The sequence below is a fragment of the Schistocerca cancellata genome, chromosome 2 (genome assembly GCF_023864275.1).
Source record: "Schistocerca cancellata isolate TAMUIC-IGC-003103 chromosome 2, iqSchCanc2.1, whole genome shotgun sequence".
Taxonomy (NCBI): Eukaryota; Metazoa; Arthropoda; class Insecta; order Orthoptera; family Acrididae; genus Schistocerca; species Schistocerca cancellata.
Genome location: NC_064627.1, coordinates 396,337,052 through 396,357,149, shown reverse-complemented (window position 1 = coordinate 396,357,149; position 20,098 = coordinate 396,337,052). Strand labels below are relative to the sequence as shown.

Sequence of the window (20,098 nt, the reverse complement as noted above, 5' to 3'; positions counted from 1 at the left end):
TTGAGTTGTGTGCATGAACTGTTTTCGTCACATTGCGTGCTTTCAGTAATCATCCTACATGTGCACTATCAGCAGAAATAATTTTGTATTATCTCAGTGGTTAACATTTTCAAGATAATTTGTTAACCAATATTATCTGCAGTGTTCATTCTTCATTAAAAGATGTTATTCAGAACATTTGATCAGTAAATTTGGGTGTAACTAAGAACTGAATTCATGACAATCTGTTTGCATGCATTTACGCTGCAGAGAAAAAATAGATGTAAATGTGCATAAAAATTACTTCTATATTGATTTTTATATTTTATAATATAGGAAATGTTGCTGTGAATTTAGCTTACCATCATTTATATCATAACAGTAAATCCACAGGTGATAAAATTCTACCTGATATAACTCACTTGTTTGCTAATATATCTTGCTTACCAACTTAGAAACATAAAAATAATTATTATTGTGAACATATTAATACTAGTAAAATCTATTGTTTGTTGTAAATAAAGTAATAAACAGCATTTAAGGCCAATGGTATACACATTTACCAATGTCACTTAAAGGGTTAATCTGATCTGTGGGATCACCATTGAAATGTGGTGTTTATTCACATAGATTAATCATTCACTTAGTGCAGGCAACGGTTTGGAACTCTTCATGATATGCCAGACAGGGAATGAAGGCACATTGGTTCTGTCCAGATCCTACAGTCTGCAAGGTCTTTTACCTGAAGTTGTGGTATGGGGTTTGGTAATTCCTGAACTTTTATGTTTGTACATAGTTCACAGATACATCCGCGAGACCATCAACCTCAAGTTTCTACCATTTCTTTGATATATACAAAATAATACTCTCTTCATGACAACACTCTGATTCACAATGCACAGTATGCATACAACACACTTTTTTGTCATAAAATTTTATAGGTTATAGTGTGAACAAAGTTTACTCTGGCACTTAACGTTGACTCTTACTTATGAGTGTAGAGGAGGAATGGTAAACTATATCAGTGTGACAGGTGAAAGCTGTATAGTGTCATTCACTATTGAAATTCAGTTTTCCTGGATGTCAGATGGAGCTGTGCTGTATGTTGTGCCTTGCATTCAGTCATGTGTTACTGTGATATGTGATAATCTTAAATCTGTGGGATGTATAAGGTGTTCAGGAAAGTAATTCAAGTTTTTTGTGATGTAGTTAAAATGGCCACAGAGCATTCTGACCAGTTGGGTTAGGTGTGGGGGCTCTCAGCCCCAAAGACATGCCTTCATCAGTCTGCTCCAAGCAGTTTGGAGCATCAGGGTCATTGTCTCTGTGCACCCCGTTTAGTGTTTGTATCATGAAATGTGATGGAATTGTCACTTGAGCAATATTGTGCTATACATTTTTGTTTGAAACTGAACAAATCTCTTGCAGAGACCCACCAATTGATTGTGTAAGCTTACAGTGACAGTGCTCTATCATATTTGCAAGTTTTGTGGTGACTGAAAGGTTTTAAGGAAGGCTGAGAACAGGTGGTCGATGAGCCCTGTGCTGGATGGCCATCAACCAGCATAACCAATGACAATTTGGCATGTGTGTGTGCTCTATTAAATTCTGACTGTAGGTTGAGTGTCCAAATGACTGCAGAAACTCTCAACATTCTTAAAACCATTTTGCATGAAATGTGATTGGTAAATTGCATATGAGGAAGGTGAATGCCAGTCTGGTTACCAAGCTTTTGACGGAAGATCAGAAGATTCACTGGGTGACTGTCATGACTGAACTTCTCAAATGTGTGGAAACTGAACCTTCTTTCTTAGAAAGTGTCAGTACTGGGTACGAAACATGTTGTTTCTGGTATGATCCAGAATCAAAATGTCTAGAGATGCAAGTGGCACACCTTGGGGTCCCCAAAGCTGAAAAAAGTAAGAATGAACAAGTCAAAGTGAAAATTATGTTGATATTTTTTTGATGCCAAAGGCATGGCCCACGAAGTTTGTTCCTTAAAACCAAACTGTGAATGCTACCTACTATGTTGATGTGCTGGAAAAACTGCGAAAAAGGGTTGTCAAAAAATGAAAAATGAGGTTGCCACTACCTGGGAGATCCACCATGACACTTCAAGCCACACCACTCTGTGCTTTCGTGAGGAGCAGGTGAAGCATAATTTGATAATGCTACTACAATGCCTACAGTCCAGACGTGGCCCCGGCCAACTTCTTTCTCTTCCCAAGGATCAAGATCACCCTGAAAGGAATCTGTTTTGGGTCAGTTGAGCCATCCAAGGCGGCGTGACTAGGACCCTCGCTGAGGGCCCCATTGAAGCCTTCCAGGACACGTACCATGCATGGCAGACGTGCTGAAACAAGTGTTTAGTTGCCTAAGGGAACTACTTTGAAGGATATTAAATGTTTGTAACGATATCTACAATACATCTATTGGCTAAAAAACTTGCATTACTTTCTGGACACACCTGACATTTGCCGCTGAAATTAATGAAACAAAATTTTCATATCTTTCATAGGTTGTTTCCTTTTCAGCAAAATGCTTTTGTACAGAGATTGTGGAAGTTCTAATCGTAGGAATCTAGTGACTGGAAACCTTATTTTTGTAAAAATATTTTGTACTAGAATGTGTGTTTTGTAAAATATACAGTCTCTGCGCTTTTTTGTGGACAGTGTCTCAAAGTTATTGATCAGTCCTATTTTACTAGGCCACTTCAGCTTATTATTATAGTAGATTTTGTGATTTTATTTACATAAATGACAGTATATGAAAACCTGAAAACATTTCTTACTGCTTGGAAAATATTTATTGCATTAGTTTCAGTACAATAAATGTTTAGTGCAAAAGTTCCCCATTAATAGCTCGAATTGAAAGCTTATTGTGTTTGATGTCTTATGTAGCTTTGTAGATATGAGTAACATTGTTAAAAACTCTTTTCAGATCAAACTACAGTAATTTTTGATCTTCACCTAACTGTGTTGTGTGCCGTGTGACTAACAAACCATCATATGTACTAATGGTAAGTGGTAGCAAGCATATGTGTAGAACAATTAGTATCTTTTGGAATATGCTCTTCACTTTGTGTATGTGTTTAATTTGCAGGCAAATGCTTCCGTCAGCGAGTCTCTTACTTAGTACACCGTCGTATTCACACAGGTGTTATGCCTTACAAATGTACTGCATGTGGAAAAAATTTTCGATACAAGGTCAGTGATGATAATTTCCATCCCTTTAATAGAGTATATAGTAAATCTGATATGTTTATTGGAACTTGAAATGATTGGCATTGTGATAATGAATTTGGATCAGATTTATATTCACACAAAGCAATGTAATAATCAGGCAGCAGTGCTTCACTAAAGTATACCACTTGAATTGGAATGAGCCCAAGTAGTTTTGTATATGGTCTTATTTGATACCATGACAGACAAATGTTCCTTCTCCTGCCCCATTCTGTTTCAGAAACGTACCTTTTGAAACCAGTAAAAGTAGATGTGCTAAAGTAGAGGTACAGATAAAAGTGTTATGATACAACACAATATTCTCTTTATTCAAACTTCATCTTTATAGAAACAAGCTCTAAGATCAGATAAACAATCTTCAAATAAATTTGCAGTGTTCAAACCTGTAGCCTTAGAAGACTTGCAGCTTGAAAGTTCTTGGAAAAGGTTCTTTTATAACTTACAAAATAAATGAAAAAATTACAACAGTGTCATATGGATGTCCTTAGTGGTAAGATATCAGGAAACTATGTGACACTTAAGTAATAACTTTGTTATTCTTTCTAGTACTGCTTGTTTGTTTGAGTATCACAAGTAAGGAACACAGGTCATTCTCTTGTACACTTTAAAATACCAGTTTTATGTAACACTGGCTTTTGAGACTGTGGTTGTGTCGAAAAAACAGGCTGATTCTTGCAAAGAGAAAAAAAGCAACCAACCACTGTTAATAATGCTATTTATTCATGCAAGTAGCATTGTTACTGATTTTGAATTTTCAGGTTCATCTTCAGATGGCTGTTCCCATTTAGATGTACATTTGTTGAAGTTAACATTAGCTTTCAATTCTTTACTACCCCTTGTGGTGAAAGTTCCTTGGGTGATGGTGCCCTACAGCAAAACACAATGTAAGAAATGGAGTATTTAGCTGTACCTAATAATTATTGAACATAATGTAAAAGAAAATCTTGATGGTAAAACTGTTTTAATTTTGAGTTACCTACGCTGAAAATCCCGCATCATTGTATTGCAATGATTACTATTTGTGTTCACAAAATAGTGAAGAATGTATAAAGCACTTTATGATTTACAGGGTGTTCATTTTAAATGAAGGCATTGAAATATCTTGAAAACTACACATTGGGTAAAAAAAGAAGGTTATAATTCCAATTTGTTTGTCTCGAAGGGGGACATCCAACGATACCAAACTCGATGCTCCCACCCAACCCGAAGCTTTGGTGGCAGGGGCCAACTTTGAGATCTTCAATAGGAACCTTGTTATAACCTTTTATCACCAATAATTGTGTGGATATTCAAACACCTCACTTAGAAACAATAGCTGGTTACATGGTAACAACTCAGTATCTCCTATTCGACTGCCGTGCCGTGACATGTGGCCGGCGCCGTTCGTAGCTAGGTGGTGCTCCCGCACTCAGCCGAGTTGCGGAGCGCCTCTATCGCCGTTTGCGCGTACTGTCGTGGCGGCACTGTTAAATGTCGTGGCACTGTCACAACACTTTTCCCCTCTTAAAAAAAAAAAAAAAACACTCACTTCCTTGGAGACATGGACAGTGCGGAGACATCCATGGCCTCTTGTGAGGCCCCAAGAAGATCCCGCGGAGAGACACGAGAGTATGGTCGAAAATGTCCAGGACGGAAGCTCGTGCGTGGAACGTGCCTCCTGGACGAGATGATGGGTGAAAACTCCGGAGCAGCATCCATAGATGTCGTGGACCTGGGGGTGTGCTCCAGCGAGATGGGTCTCGGAGAAGGCGGCGTCGCGACTGGGGCCGGTTCCGGCGTACTCGGAAACAGTAGCGACGGCGGCTGCATCAACACATACGGTAGATCGGCAGCAGCGACAGGACTGGCTTCTCGGGCTGGTGGAGGCGAAGGAAGGGGCGGTGGCACCAGTGTGGCCACCACTTGTGGGCGCATCTGGTTGTAATGGCGAACAACCATGCCGTCGTCCGTACGTATTTCACAAAGCCAGCGGCCACGAAGAGCCTTGACCACCCCTGGAATCCATTTAGGGCGAGATCCATACCCTCGTGCCCACATGTCGGCGCCCACCGAGTGTTTTCCCGCACTAGGGGACACAGCACAAGGCCTGAGAGGGTGAAGCAGGTGCAGTAGAGTGCGCGGTTGGTAGCCATGCAAGAGTTCAGCAGGTCTGCGATCACCCAGAGGCGTGAAGTGATAAGAACTCAGAAATTGCAGCAGAGTGTCATCTGTGGAAAAATCACTAAGGAATTTTTTCATCTGGCTTTTGAAAGTGCGGACAAGACGCTCGACCTCCCCATTCGATTGCGGATGGAAGGGCGGTGCTGTAACATGATGAATCCCTTGTCCAGTACAAAAATCACGGAAGGCCTGTGAAGAGAACTGAGGGCCATTGTCCGTGACGATCGTGGATGGAAGACCTTCTAGCGCAAAGATTTTGGACAAAGCCAGCGTCGTCGCCGCAGTGGTGGGCGACGGACATCGAACAACAAATGAAAACTTCGAGAAGGCGTCAATCAACAGTAGCCAATAAGTACCGAGGAAGGGGCCGGCAAAGTCAGCATGCACCCGTTCCCATGGCTGCGCCAGATCAGGCCTCGGAGAGGGCATTGTACGAGGTGCAGCCAGTTGTTGAGCACACTGACCACATGCAGCAACCATGTGGGCGATGTCCGAATCAATACCGGGCCAATAAATGTGCCTGCGGGCCAGGTACTTAGTCAGAGAAATACCCCAATGGCCTTCATGCAACAGTTTGAGAACATCTTTGCGAAGAGAGGCTGGCACCACGACCCGTGGAGATGCGCCATCCGTGGCCAGAAGAACAACACCATCACGAACAGACAGACGAAGGCGCAAGGCATGGTAGTTGCGAAGGGGATCCGATGCCCGGCCCTGGGTCCTGTCCGGCCAACCCTGTTGAACAAAACCGATCACCTGACGCAGGACCGGGTCCCGCGCAGTAGCCGACGCGACCTGCAAACATGTAAGTGGAAAACCCTCGACCGCACGACGTTCTTCCTCATCAATGTGGAAACAGAGTAGTTCATCACGATCGAAAACCGGGTCGGGGCCCATCAGCAATCGCGACAATGCGTCAGCGTTGGCGTGCTGGGCCGTGGGGCGATAGTGAATCTCATAGTGAAAACGAGACAAGTATAAGGCCCAACGTTGCAGGCGGTGAGCTGCCTTATCCGGAAGCGACGCTGATGGGCTGAACAGAGAGACCAGTGGCTTGTGGTCGGTGATGAGGTGAAACTTAGAACCATACAAAAAAAAACGCTGAACTTTTTTAGAGCATAAATGATAGCGAGCGCCTCCTTTTCGATTTGAGAGTAACGCCGTTGCGCATCGTTGAGGGTCTTGGAAGCATAGGCGATGGGTCATTCCGACCCATCCTCATACCGATGGGCGAGAACAGCCCCTAGGCCATACTGTGACGCGTCAGTCGCCAGAACCAAGTGCTGACCAGGACGGAATGTGGCAAGACAAGGCGCCGACTGCAAATGAGCCTTCAGGGGGACAAAAGCCTGCTCACACTCGTCGGAACAACAGAAAGGGACGTTTTTTCGTAACAGCTGATGCAGAGGATGACCTACCGCCGCCACGGATGGAATGAATTTGTGATAATAAGCAATCTTGCCTAGAAACGCCTGAAGTTCTTTGACCGTAGATGGCCGGGGTAGAGCGTTAATGGCCGCAACGTGCTGACGTAGAGGACGTATACCCTCACGGGACAAGTGGAAACCAAGATACACAATGGAGGGTTGGAAGAACTGTGACTTGTCCAGATTGCACCTCAACCCAGCCGAATGCAAAACCCGAAACAGTGAACGCAAATTGCGAAGGTGATCCTCAGTGGAGGCCCCCGTGACAACAATGTCATCCAGATAGATTTTGCAGCCAGGAATGGAAGCCGTGAGCTGTTCCAAACGCCGCTGAAAAATGGCCGGTGTGCTAGCAACGCCAAATGGTAACCGCTGGTACTGATACAACCCACAAGGAGTGTTGATGACGAGAAATTCCTTGGAAGAAGCATCCAACGGCAACTGATGGTACGCCTCCGATAAGTCAAGTTTGGAAAAGAACTGGCCCCCAGTGAGCTTGGTAAATAACTCCTCAGGACGGGGAAGAGGATAAGTGTCAATGAGGCTCTGAGCGTTGACAGTGGCTTTAAAATCACCACACAATCGCAGACTCCCGTTTGGTTTTATAAACCACCACGATTGGTGATGCCCATTCACTGGAGGTAACAGGAAGGAGAATCCCTGAAGCTGTTAACCTGTCTATCTCAGCCTTGACCGGTGCACGCAACACTACCGGAATAGGGCGTGCCTGGAAAACTTAGGGTGAGCTGTAGGTTTAAGAGTAATGTGGGCTTCAAAATCCTTGGCACGACCCAGACCAGCAGAGAACACGGACGAAAATTCAGAACACAATCCATCCAGCTGTTGATACGGAATATCCTCAGATATGAGGTGCACATCATCATCAACAGAGAACCCGAACAACTGAAAAGCATCATAACCGAACAGGTTTTCAGTGCCCGCATGATCCACCACATAAAATGTGAGGGGCCTAACAACAGACTTGTAGGCAGTGGAAGCATCAAACTGGCCAATGATAGGAATTTTCTGTTTATTATAAGTTCTCAGATTTCGCGTAACTGGAGACAAGGGAGGGGAGCCCAACTCCAAATACGTGCGAGAATTAATGAGAGTTACTGCAGAGCCAGTGTCCACTTGCATGCGAATGTCTTTATCCAGAACACGAACAGTAACAAACAACTTATTTGTTTGAGAAAGCACACAGTTAACATCCATGTCCGATGCCTCGTCCTTGTCGACAGGAACTTTAGGGGACTGACACACAGAAGCAATGTGGCCTTTTTTCCTACATGAATTACACGTGGCCCAACGTTTTGGACACGCAGCCCTGTCATGCTGTACGAAACAACGTGGACAGGAAGGAAGTGCGGAACGAACCTGCTTCTGTGGTTGCTGTTGTCGCTGTGAGCGTTGCGGCCCAACGCGATGTTTTTTACACGAGTGAACCGCCGCCACATCTTCGTTCTCCTGTGAAACAGGCAAATTGTCCGTGTCGAAAGTTGACTGTACAGCACCTACATCACACCACGTGTCTATTTGCGCGCCAGCAGCATGAGACACTTCAAAGGATTGAGCGATGCTTAGAACTTCCGACGACGACGGTTTTGGCAGTTGTAGGGGCACATTGCCGAACTTCTTTATCAGGAGCAAGCTGTAGAATACCATTCCTAACCATTGAATCAGCATAAGACTCATGATGAGTGTCCATGACAAACTGACATTTCCTACTCAAACTGTGTAGTTCCGCCGCCCAAGCCCGGTAAGATTGATGGGGCTGTTTACGACACCGGTAGAACGCCACGTGGGCGGCAACGACATGGGTGTTTTTTCGGTAATAGTTAGACAATAAGTCACACATTTCTTGGAAGGACAGAGAGGCAGGTTCCCGCAGAGGGGCTAACTGAGATAGCAGCTGATAGATCCGTGGGGAAATCCAAGATAGAAATAACGACTTACACATAGGAGCGTCGACAACGCCGAAAGCCAAGAAGTGTTGCCACAAACGCTTCTCATAATCCTCCCAGTCTTCAGCGGCCTCGTCGTAAGGAGGGAATGGAGGCGGAGAAGAGGAAGACAGACGATGAGTAAGCGACGTCGACAATGCCTGAATAGCAGCCGTCAACTGTGTTTGTTGTACAATGAGCGCTTGCATAAGCTGTTCCATGTCTGCCCCATCACAAACACACAAATCCACAACGCAGTGAAAATATCCCATCCTCATCGCCAAAAAGTATTATAACCTTTAATCACCAATAATTGTGTGGATATTCAAACACCTCACTTAGAAACAATAGCTGGTTACATAATAACAACTAAGTATCTCTTATTCGACTGCCGTGCTTTGACATGAGGCCGGCGCCATTCGTAGCTTGGTGGCGCTCCCACGCTCAGCCGAGTTGCGGAGCGCCTCTATCGCCATTTGCGCGTACTGTCGTGGCGGCACTGTTAAATGTCGTGGCACTGTCACAACAGCCCCCCCCCCATGTCTTATTGCATGTATTGCATGTTACGATTCTACAGAAAAATCTACACCATTTTTGTCTTCAGAATTTTCTTCATTTTGCCATGGATGGTGAAATGAAGGAATAGAAATGGGTACACAATCGTAATTTATGACATGCTACTCGGTGGCCCTTGAATATGTAGAGGGACGTGGGACGCCACCTCTATGCTGCCAGGGTAGGACAGGACAGTATCTAATAATTTTTGATTGAAACCCCCATTCACAGTGTTGTATTTCTCCGACATATCAAACAGAGGACTACTCGGAGCACCATTGTATCTACACTGTGGCCGTGTTGTGAACTATGAGGTATCATGACAGGCAGTACACATTGACGGGAGCTCACATATCAAGCAGACATAGAACAGAAAGTGTCTGTAAACATACAATATTTGCTTGCACATCTACCCATCATTTGGAGAACAGACATGCAAATGGACAACGAATGTTGCAACCACAGAAGAAAAAACTGAAGTGATCCTGATTTATGGAGAGCGCATTGTATGTCGAGCATTTTCCAGAGAAAGCTGGCTCTCATTCATTCTTTTACAAGGTTGTGAACAACTTTATGTCTGAAGGCAGTGTACAGACCAGCAAAAGGAAACAAAGCACATCTTTTACAAGAGAAGCTGTACCTGTATTGGTGCACAACAACCCACAGATAAGCACTTGCCAATTAAATTGTGATTCCGGTATGTCCGTAGGTAGTATCATCACAGTACTGCATCATAAGTATCATCCTTACCATGTGTAACTGCATCAAGAACTTCATGGCAATGATTTCCATAACCGGGTAATGTTTTGTGAATTGGCATGTCACCAAATACAAATGACCCACACATTCGTCTTTTTCTGATGTGTGTGTATTCACAAACTATGGTAGTGATAACATGCCTCACTGGAGTGTAGGCAGTCCCCACTGGCTACGGCAAGTTGACCGTCAGCATCCTTGGTCGGTTAACATATCATGTAGCATCATGGGGAACAAACTCATTGGTCTGTATTGTGTCGACAGCACATTCAAAGGACACAAATATTGAATGTTTTTGAAACAGGAATTACCAGTACTACTGCAGGATGTTGCTCTGGATGTTCAAGCACTTCTGCGGTTTCAGCATAACAGTTGCCCTGTGCATTATGCAATTGAAGCACGGGAGTTTTTAGACTGTGTTTACACTGTTCAGTGGAATGGCAGTGGTGGCCTATTAATTGGCCAACTAGGTCACTGGATTTGACATTGCCCTCTTGTTTTCTGTGGAAATATTCAAAAGATAAGGTGTACCAGCAAGGGTCAACAGGCGGTGACACTGTCGCAGATATGTTTCTGTCCTGTGTACGGTCTTTTGAAAAGTGGATCACTAAGTGTATTGAAGTTGACAGTACTATGTTTCAACACGTTGTTGTTGTTGTTGTGGTCTTCAGTCCTGACACTGGTTTATTGCAGCTCTCGATGCTACTCTGTTGTGCAAGCTTCTTCATTTCCCAGTGCTTATTGCAACCTACATCCTTCTGAATCTGTTTAGTGTATTCATCTTGTGGTCTCCCACTATGATTTTTACCCTCCACACTGCCCTCCATTACTAAATTGGTGATCCCTTGATGCCTCAGAACATGTCCCACCAACCGATCCCTTCTCCTAGTCAAGTTGTGCCACAAATTTCTCTTCTCTCCAATTCTATTCAATACCTCCTCATTAGTCACGTGATCTACTCATCTAATCTTCAGTATTCTTCTGTAGCACCACATTTTGAAAGCTTCTATTCTCTTCTTGTCTAAACTATTTATCGTCCACGTTTCACTTCCATACATGGCTACACTCCGTACGATGTTAACAAATTTCTCTTCTTCAGAAATGCTTTCCTTGCCATTGCCAGTCTACATTTTATATCCTCTCTACTTCGACCATCATCAGTTATTTTGCTCCCCAAATAGCAAAACTCCTTTACTACTTTAAGTGTCTCATTTCCTAATCTAATATCCTCAGCATTACCCAACTTAATTTGACTACATTCCATTATCCTCGTTTTGCTTCTGTTGATGTTCATCTTATATCCTCCTTTCAAGAGACTGTCCATTCTGTTCAGCTGCTCTTTCAGGTCCTTTGCTGTCTCTGACAGAATTACAATGTCATCGACGAACCTCAAAGTATTTATTTCTTCTCCATGGATTTTAATTCCTACTCCGAATTTTTCTTTTGTTTCCTTTACTACTTGCTCAATATATAGATTGAATAACATCGGGGATAGGCTACAACCCTGTCTCACTCCCTTCCCAACCACTGCTTCCCTTTCATGTCCCTCGACTCTTATAACTGCCATCTGGTTTCTGTACAAATTGTAAATAGCCTTTAGCTCCCTGTATTTTACCCCTGCCACCTTCAGAATTTGAAAGAGAGTATTCCTGTCAACATTATCAAAAGCTTTCTCTAAGTCTACAAATGCTAGAAATGTAGGTTTGCCTTTCCTTAATCTATTTTCTAAGATAAGTCATAGGGTCAGTATTGTCTCATGTGTTCCAACATTTCTACGGAATCCAAACTGATCATCCCCGAGGTCGGCTTCTACCAGTTTTTCCATTCGTCTGTAAAGAATTCGTGTTAGTATTTTGCAGCCGTGGCTTATTAAACTGACACTTCAGTTATTTTCACATCTGTCAACACCTGCTTTCTTTGGTATTGGAATTATTATATTCTTCTTTAAGTCTGGGGGTATTTCGCCTGTCTCATAAATGGTAGAGTTTTATTAGGCCTGGCTCTCCCAAGGCTGTCACTAGTTCTAATGGAATGTTGTCTACTCTCGGGGCCTTGTTTCGACTTAGGTCTTTCAGTGTTCTGTCAAACTCTTCATGCAGTATCATATCTCCTATTTCATCTTCATCTACATTTTCTTCCATTTCCATGATATTGTCCTCAAGAACATCACCCTTGTATAGACCCTCTATATACTCCTTCCACCTTTCTGCTTTCTCTTCTTTGCTTAGAACTGGGTTTCCATGTGAGCTCTTGATATTCATGCAACTGGTTCACTTTTCTCCAAAGGTCTCATTGATTTTCCTGTAGGCAGTATCTATCTTACACAACACATATCTTTCAACACATACTCTGATTGAAAAAATAGGATATCGTTCACCTCGAACCACGACCAGAGTGGCCCTGTTCAATATGTTAGAGGAATACAACATTGAAGTTTCCAATTAGAACTTGTGAAGTATTGGCCTGTCCCACTCTCACAGGATGGAGGTGGGGTCCCACGTGTCATTGGGTAGCATGTTATAAATCACATCTGTGTATCCATTTCTATTCCTCCGATTACAGCACCATCTGTGGCGAAATGAAGAAAATTCTTCAGACAAAATGTGTAGATTTTGCTGTAGAATCATAATCTGCAGTAAAAAAAAATGAGGGTACCCATTGAAGATTCCAAAGTTGGGCTGCTGCCACCCATGCACAGGATGGGGTTAGTGGGGTCGAGTGAGGTTTCGTTGGATGCCCCCCTCAGAGACAAACAAATTGGAATTGTAACATTTTTTGATCCAATGTGTAGATTTTGAGATGTTTCAATGTCTTCAGTTAAAATGTAACTCCCAGTGTGTGTGTGTGTGTGTGTGTGTGTGTGTGTGTGTGTGTGTGTGATTTTAAATTTAAAATCACCCATTCTCTTGCCTCAGTCAGATTATTATTCAGTAATATTTATGTACCTCCCTGCTGACGTCTACAGTGATGTTTGAAACTGGTGGTCAGCTTTCATGTGCTTGGCTTGATATGTGTGCAAAATCTGGTTCTGCACCCCCGAATACCACATTCGAGCTGCTGAACTTGTAGATGAGGGGGTGGAGAAGAGAGCAGAGGCAGCAGGTGTCTCCTATTCTGAGCATTGGAGCAATGCTCAAGCATGTATCCACCAAGAGCCTCCATTTTCCCTCCTGATGTAGAACCTCACTGTAACACCATTCCTATTCCTTCCCAGTTGTTCCACCTATATGACTCTTGAATAGTAGATTTTGAATATAATTCATATCGACATTGTTCTGTAACTTATGATATCTGTTGTGTGTTTGATCCCTGTGAGCTATTTATAGTTCTGAAACTGAAATACTGACCAGAGTCAAGCCAGCAATGACAAGAAGGAGTTTTCTTTTGTTTGTTTGCAGTAAGTTACCATTACTGTGACCAACTTCACTGTTTGTCATGCAGGAAGATTCAATATGTAGTTGAGAGTTCAGAGACAAGCGTTCTCAGATGTGCAGTGTCTGAAAGAAGAAGTCAGTATGTGTGATATTTTAGTGCAGAGTTTTGGTCCAATATCTTAAGGAGACTGACACTGAAAATCGTTAGCCAAGAAAACTAAAGATAAAGGTAAAAAAATTGTAAGAATTTTCAGACCAGACATTTCTGAGAAAGTAGATTTGATATATGGTTGTGATGTCACAAACAAATTATACTATTTTCTGTGTTCATTGTTAGCAAAAGAAAATGCTGTTTATCCCAGGAGTAAAAAAAAAAAAAAAAAAAAGAAAAAGAAAAAAGTGAGTGGTTCATATCATGTGTGACTGCATGGTTAGAGCACAATATTTTAGGGAAATGGAACATTGTGCAGCAACTGGATAGTGCTTATAAGCAGTCAGTTGAAAGACACAATGATCAGATTTGCAAATATCATAACACACTCTCTAAAATTGTGTATTGTGGTGTCCCCAGGAATTTCCCGCAGACTTCTAGATTTCACTGCCGGATTTGATGCTGTACTTAGTGATAACCTTTAAAGGCTACTGCTTTCAAAGGCATATGTAAACATATTCAAAATGATTTTCTTTTTTGTATGCTGGATGTTTACTGTGACCAAGTAAGAAAGAAAATTGCTCTCACTGATTTTCTATCAGTTATCATGTATGAGACAATATTATTTCAGCAGTTTCACAGTTTGTCATAGTTATCAGATATATTTTCTCTGAGGATCAATCTTTAGAAACATTTTAGACTTTTCTCATTCTTCTTGAACATGGTCCAAAAGTGCTAGTAGAATCACTCAAAGAAACATTGGTGGATATTGTGGATAAACACAAATAAAGTTATTTCTCATAGCTGTGATGGTGCATAGACTCCTCTGAGAACAATTTAAACATGCCTGTTTTGTTCATTTTTAAGCCTGTAAGTTGAATCTGATTTTAAACCTATGCAATGAGTTAGAATATGAATATTAGATTTTTTTTTTTTTTACCGACCTTAGTGAGATTCTTTTTCCCATACCAATTCACAGTAAATAGCTGTTTTAATTGAAACAGTGAACAGGAAATTCCCTCCTGTTTCCAATGCAAGATGGGATTTTAAATGAAGAACTGTGCAAGCTGTGTGCTGTGTAAAAGATAGTCACTACCACTACAATTACTGAAGCAACAGGGCTCCATCTGAAATTAAGGTAGCCAAATTTCAATTTTCTCTCTTTTTTGCTTACTGTGTTACACATTGCCCTATTGTACTGCCAATCACAAAAATGAGTAATTGACCCACTGACTGCACAATAAGGGGTAGAACATTTCAAAAATATATCTTAGATAGCATCATTGAGATTATTTTGATGTGCAGACAGCTGCTGCATCCTGTGAAGAGACAGAGGCATGGAAACAAATTCCAAGAACTGTTGTTGCTAGAAAAGTTTGAGATAAAATTATCGCTCAGGTTGCTGAACACTTTGACTTTACAGATATGGCACCACTGCAAATTTATTTTATTTCAAAAAATTTGTTTTGTACACAAGTCAGTTTCTGCAAACATTTCTGCAGAGGTCTTGCAAAAATATCCTTTTTATGATGGGTGCAATAAGCTGAGAACAGAACTTCAGGTATAGTGCATGAGGAGTGAGTTTAGAACTCTCAGTGATGCTCTCCCACTTCTGAAATTCCTGTTCAAAAACAATTTGCAGAAGCCCTTTAGTGAAACAGTGAAATTACTGAAGTTGTTGTTACCATACTGGCAGCATCGTCTGAGGCGGAGTGATCTTTCTGCACCCCAAAGAGAATAAAAGCTTGTTTGTGAAACATGAGTCATGGCTAGTAGCAGCAGCAGCATGCTCTCCAGCAAGAAAAACTTCATATGCAGCATCATAGACTTCAGTGAACACTTCATTGACAGAGTCTCTACTCTTAATGTGTGTAAAATGGATTTTTCATACAAGCATTCATTGAAAGTAAGTGTGTTTTGTACATCAATTATTTTTTATTCATTATTAGCCTTTCTATGTTAATTATTTGAAACTTTGTAGACCACCTTCCAGAGAACCCCCTAGAAAAACCTCCAGGCAATGAACCGTCACTGATACATACACAGCATGGCATGTCCTTGTTCTTGCAACCCACCTGGCATTAATTTACGTTAATTTCTTCGGTCTCAGCATTTCTCCTCAGTAATTGTTGCTTTCTCATTCCTTTTAGTTTTTTATGTCTTTTATTTCCTGACCTGTCTATTTTTCCAGGTGCTCACATATATTCTGCTTTTAGTAACTCATGCACAGTGTTTTGTCAGTAATCTCTGTCTTGCATATTACCCTATTTTACACCTTTAATCTCTCAGGTTGTCAAATCTCATCTGCTGAAATCCTTTACAATCAGTCTTTCCTTCTCATACTGTCTGTAAGTCTCCCCTGACTTGGGATTCTGAGCGCCTTTTCTGAACTCTCCCTTATTTCGTAACCTCACCAGTCCTTTACCTTCTCCCCTTTTCCTTCTTCTTCAACTCTTCTGGGAGAATTTTGGTAGCTTTAGTTGTATGTCCTCCTTTTGCCTCTTGGTGAGCAGATTTTTTTTTCTCTGTCCGATTCCATTGTATTTTCAAAAATTGTTTATTTTGCATTCACAAAATACTGAAGAGTGTGTAAACCGCTTTTTGGCCTGGGTGGTTAGGGTGCACCTGCGCGTGCCAGCATGATTGTCTGAACAGACACAAGCAGTAAACATTGCAACATAATGACATGAGATTTTCGATGTAGGAAACCTAAAACAGTTCTACCTTAAAGATTTGTTTACATTTTGTTCAGTTGTAATTGGGTCCAGTTAAATAGGCCATTTATCACATGATTTTTTGCTGTAGGGCACCACCATATCAGGAACTTTCACAACGAAGAGAATAAAGAGCTGAAAGCTAATGTTAACCTTAACAAACGTGCATCTAAATGAGAACAGCTGTCTGACGATGAACATAACAGTTTGAAACCAGTAATGGCACTGTTTGTATGAGTAAGTAGCATTATTAACAATGGCTGGCTGCTGTTTTCTTCTTTGCAAGAATCAATCTGTATTTTCTCCACCGCCATGGTCTCAAAATAGCAATTTTCAACAAAATATTCATTATTTTGTGAACAGAAGCTGTAAACACTGCAACATAATCATACAGGATTTTTGACGTAAGTAACCTAAAACTAAAACAGTTTTAGCTTCAAGAACTGTTTACGTTGTGTTCACTTATTATTAGGTACAGTTAACAGTTAAAGAGGCCATTTCTCACATAGTTACTTGCTGGTGGGCACCACCACCACCACCACCACCACCACCACCACCAACACCACCACAAGGAACTTCCACCACAAGGGGGACTAAAGAGCCAGAAGCTAATGTAAAAATTTAAAAAAATGTGCATCTAAGTCTGAAGATGAAACTGTTGTTTCAAAACCAGTAATGACTCTATTTGTTTGAATAAATAGCATTTTACAACTGTCAGACAACTTGTTACATTGTCTGATTAGACGTATCCTGAGACATGTTAGTGGATGTTAACATGGGTGGGTCAACCCTTCACCTTTGTGACTGTTTAAACTTGCTGGGGACACTGTCAGTGTGGTGTCTGAATGTATGTGGAGGAATGCAGCCCATTCTTTCTTGAGAGCTGAAACCAGAGAAGGTGGTGATGTGGCACACTGAGGTCTGCAGTGAGGTCGACATTCTAACTCATCCCAGAGGTGTTCCATTGGACTCAGATAGGGGCTCTAGTCTATTTCAAGAATGTTATTGCCCACAAACCATTGGCTCGTAGATTCTCCTGTATGACAGGGTACATTGTCATGCTGATGTAAACGATCATCTTCCCTGAAATGTTCCTCTATGCATACAGTACACAATGCTGTAACGTGTTCATATGCTTCCACATTTAGCGTTTTCTTAAGCATTATGAGGGGAAAACACCCTAACCACAAAAAACATTTCATACTGCCACATCACCTCCTCCATACTTCTCTGTTGACAATACACACAACAGTAGGCATTCGCCAAACCCATCCATCAGATTGTATGATTCAGTAATTCAAATCACTCACTTCCACTTCTCCACTGCCCAGTGGCGAAGCTCTTTACACCACCTTAAATGTCACTTAGCATTGATTACAGAAATGTGTGGCTTAAGAGGAGCTTCTCAGCCATTGTACACTATTCTTTTTAACTCCCTATGCACACTTATTGTGCATGTTGGACTCTTGGTAACACTTTGGAATTCATCAGTGGTTCCTTCCACTGATTTCATGTGACTTTTCTCCCACAACCATCCTCTGCAATGCTGGACAATCTGTCCACCAGTGTGTGATGTCTGCCTGGTCTTGGTTTAGATGTGATTGTTGCTTCGCATTTCCATTTCGCAACCGCACCAACAGAAGTTGATGTCGGTAGCTTTAGAAGGGTTGAAATGTCCTTGATGGATTTGTTACTCTAGTGACATTCACTGTCTAGTCCACATTCCAAGTCACTGAGCTCTCCTGACCAAACCATTCTATTGTTACAACTTCTCTACTGACAATACAGTACTTCCCACCTCCTTTCATACTGGCAGGCCCACCTCTTGTGACATCTAGTGGTCCATCCTGCATTACATAGTGATATCCAGATATTTTACATCAGGTAGAATATGTGACTGTTTGCATCAGACATCGTGTAACTTTGTGCAAGTGACTGACAAAACAGGTGTCCCCCTGGAATTTGTTATAAATTACTGTATTCCTTGTAGAATTTATTTGAATCTGCATTCTTTTATGCTCAGCTAGGTTTCAGATAATTTTCAGGTCATTTTGCAGTATTGAAGGACACAGGGCAAGAAAAAAAGTTAATCTAAACTGATGGAACACACACACACACTCAATTGTAATTTCATTCCATTGTTGTTTGAATCTACTTCCCCTTTTCTCTGTTGTGTCCATATCTGCCTCTTATACAAAGTGCTACCCTGAATATCTAAGAATTTTATTGTAAATATCAGAAAACTATACTTACGTCCTAATGTCCTCAATCACGTTCAAAGTAGTCATCTGTAGCATATTAGCACCAACCCCACCATTGTTCCCATTTTGAAAGCAATCCTGGAAATCCGCAAGGTGAAGAGTGTTCAGGACCCATTGTGATTTCACTTGGATGTCTTCAATCGATTTCAAATGTTGCCCTTTCAACATGATTTGCATCTTTGGGAACAGGTAGAAGTTGCATCCTCCCTACTCTGGTGAATGCTACTGGTTTGACCAGTACAGTGAAATTCTTGAATGCTTGTATGTTGCTATTTGTTATTTCTCTTTTGCAAAATGACATGTACACTGAGGAGGACTGTCTAAGGTAACAAGCTAGAGAAAATGTGGTTTCATATATGCAGCATGTTAAAAGACAGACTGATTCACCATTTACATTGCACGTTATTAATATTAGAATATTGAACCATTGAGTTTGTTCACCCTGGCTGCGAACAAAATGTTATGGTATTTACTTCCTAACCATTTTGTTTTTGTTTTGTGGCATCTTCTGTTGCATTCTGTTTCTCTTACTTTAGTGATCTGTATGTAAGCCAAATGCATTTACTTCATCTCTACCATTAGGAAATAGCCCGTGGTCACGGAGAAAATTTAATTAGCTAAGTCTACAGTAAATTATTTCTGAAATTTATCATGATTTATAAATGCTTACTATGTCTATGAAATATATAGTTAGGAATGTATCATTGTACTTGACAATTAAATAATGGTTGCTATATAAATACATGTGAAAATACATGTGAAACATATAATTTGTTTCAACTGTCTGTTGTATTTATGTTTGTTTTGCTCACTCACTTTGAGTGTAGGTCAGCCAGAGAACACACAAATGTCCGTCCCAGCCACCAGGAACAGTAGTGAGGCAGTCAAGTGACTTGGTGCAGAAACTCCGACAAGCTGTTGAGGTCAAACCATTGCAGGTACAGCCAGTTACTTTACAACTTTACTTCTTCAGGTAAAAGAATTGTAGTTACATGAGAGGTAAATGTTATCATTCACTGTAAGTAAATGGAATGCAGATAATGGATAAGAGAACTGAATAATCTTTTTCATTGAAGAATCAAGAAAATAAATGTAGTCCTGTACAAATTTACAGACTGTACAGTCTATTAACCATAAAAATAACAAGCACCACCATTCTGACCACCATGTCATCCTCTGCCTGTGGGGCCATTTGGATGCAGCATGGAGGGTTGGGGCTCATCACACCACACTCCTGGTTATTGTGAGTTTAACAGATGTGGTGCCATTATTACTCGGTCAAGTAGCTCCTCAGTTGGTGTCAAGAGACTGAGTGCACCCTATTTCGGTCCTCTCACCAAGGATAAATCACTGTTAGTACTAGAAATTGAACCCAGGTCCTCTGCATGGCATTCAGCCACACTGATAACTCGGCCTCTGAGGTGGACTCATCTGTCATTCCTCACCAGTGAATGACTTGTATCCAGGAGAAAAGCCATTGATTATAGACATTGCTTGCAATAGAAAATTGTTTGTCTGGAGCAAAAGTGAATCTAT

General features: G+C 41.4%; 1 protein-coding gene across 2 annotated transcripts in view; it reads left to right on the top strand.

The window, feature by feature from the left end:
- Positions 1-20,098, top strand: part of LOC126161820 (zinc finger protein Xfin-like) — a 92,073-nt gene that overhangs the window by 41,020 nt on the left and 30,955 nt on the right. For both annotated transcript variants that reach the window (XM_049917922.1, XM_049917920.1), the window contains 2 exons: positions 3,082-3,185; positions 19,390-19,500. In XM_049917922.1, coding sequence (XP_049773879.1) covers positions 3,082-3,185; positions 19,390-19,500 — 215 coding nt within the window. The remainder of the gene's footprint in view (positions 1-3,081; positions 3,186-19,389; positions 19,501-20,098) is intronic.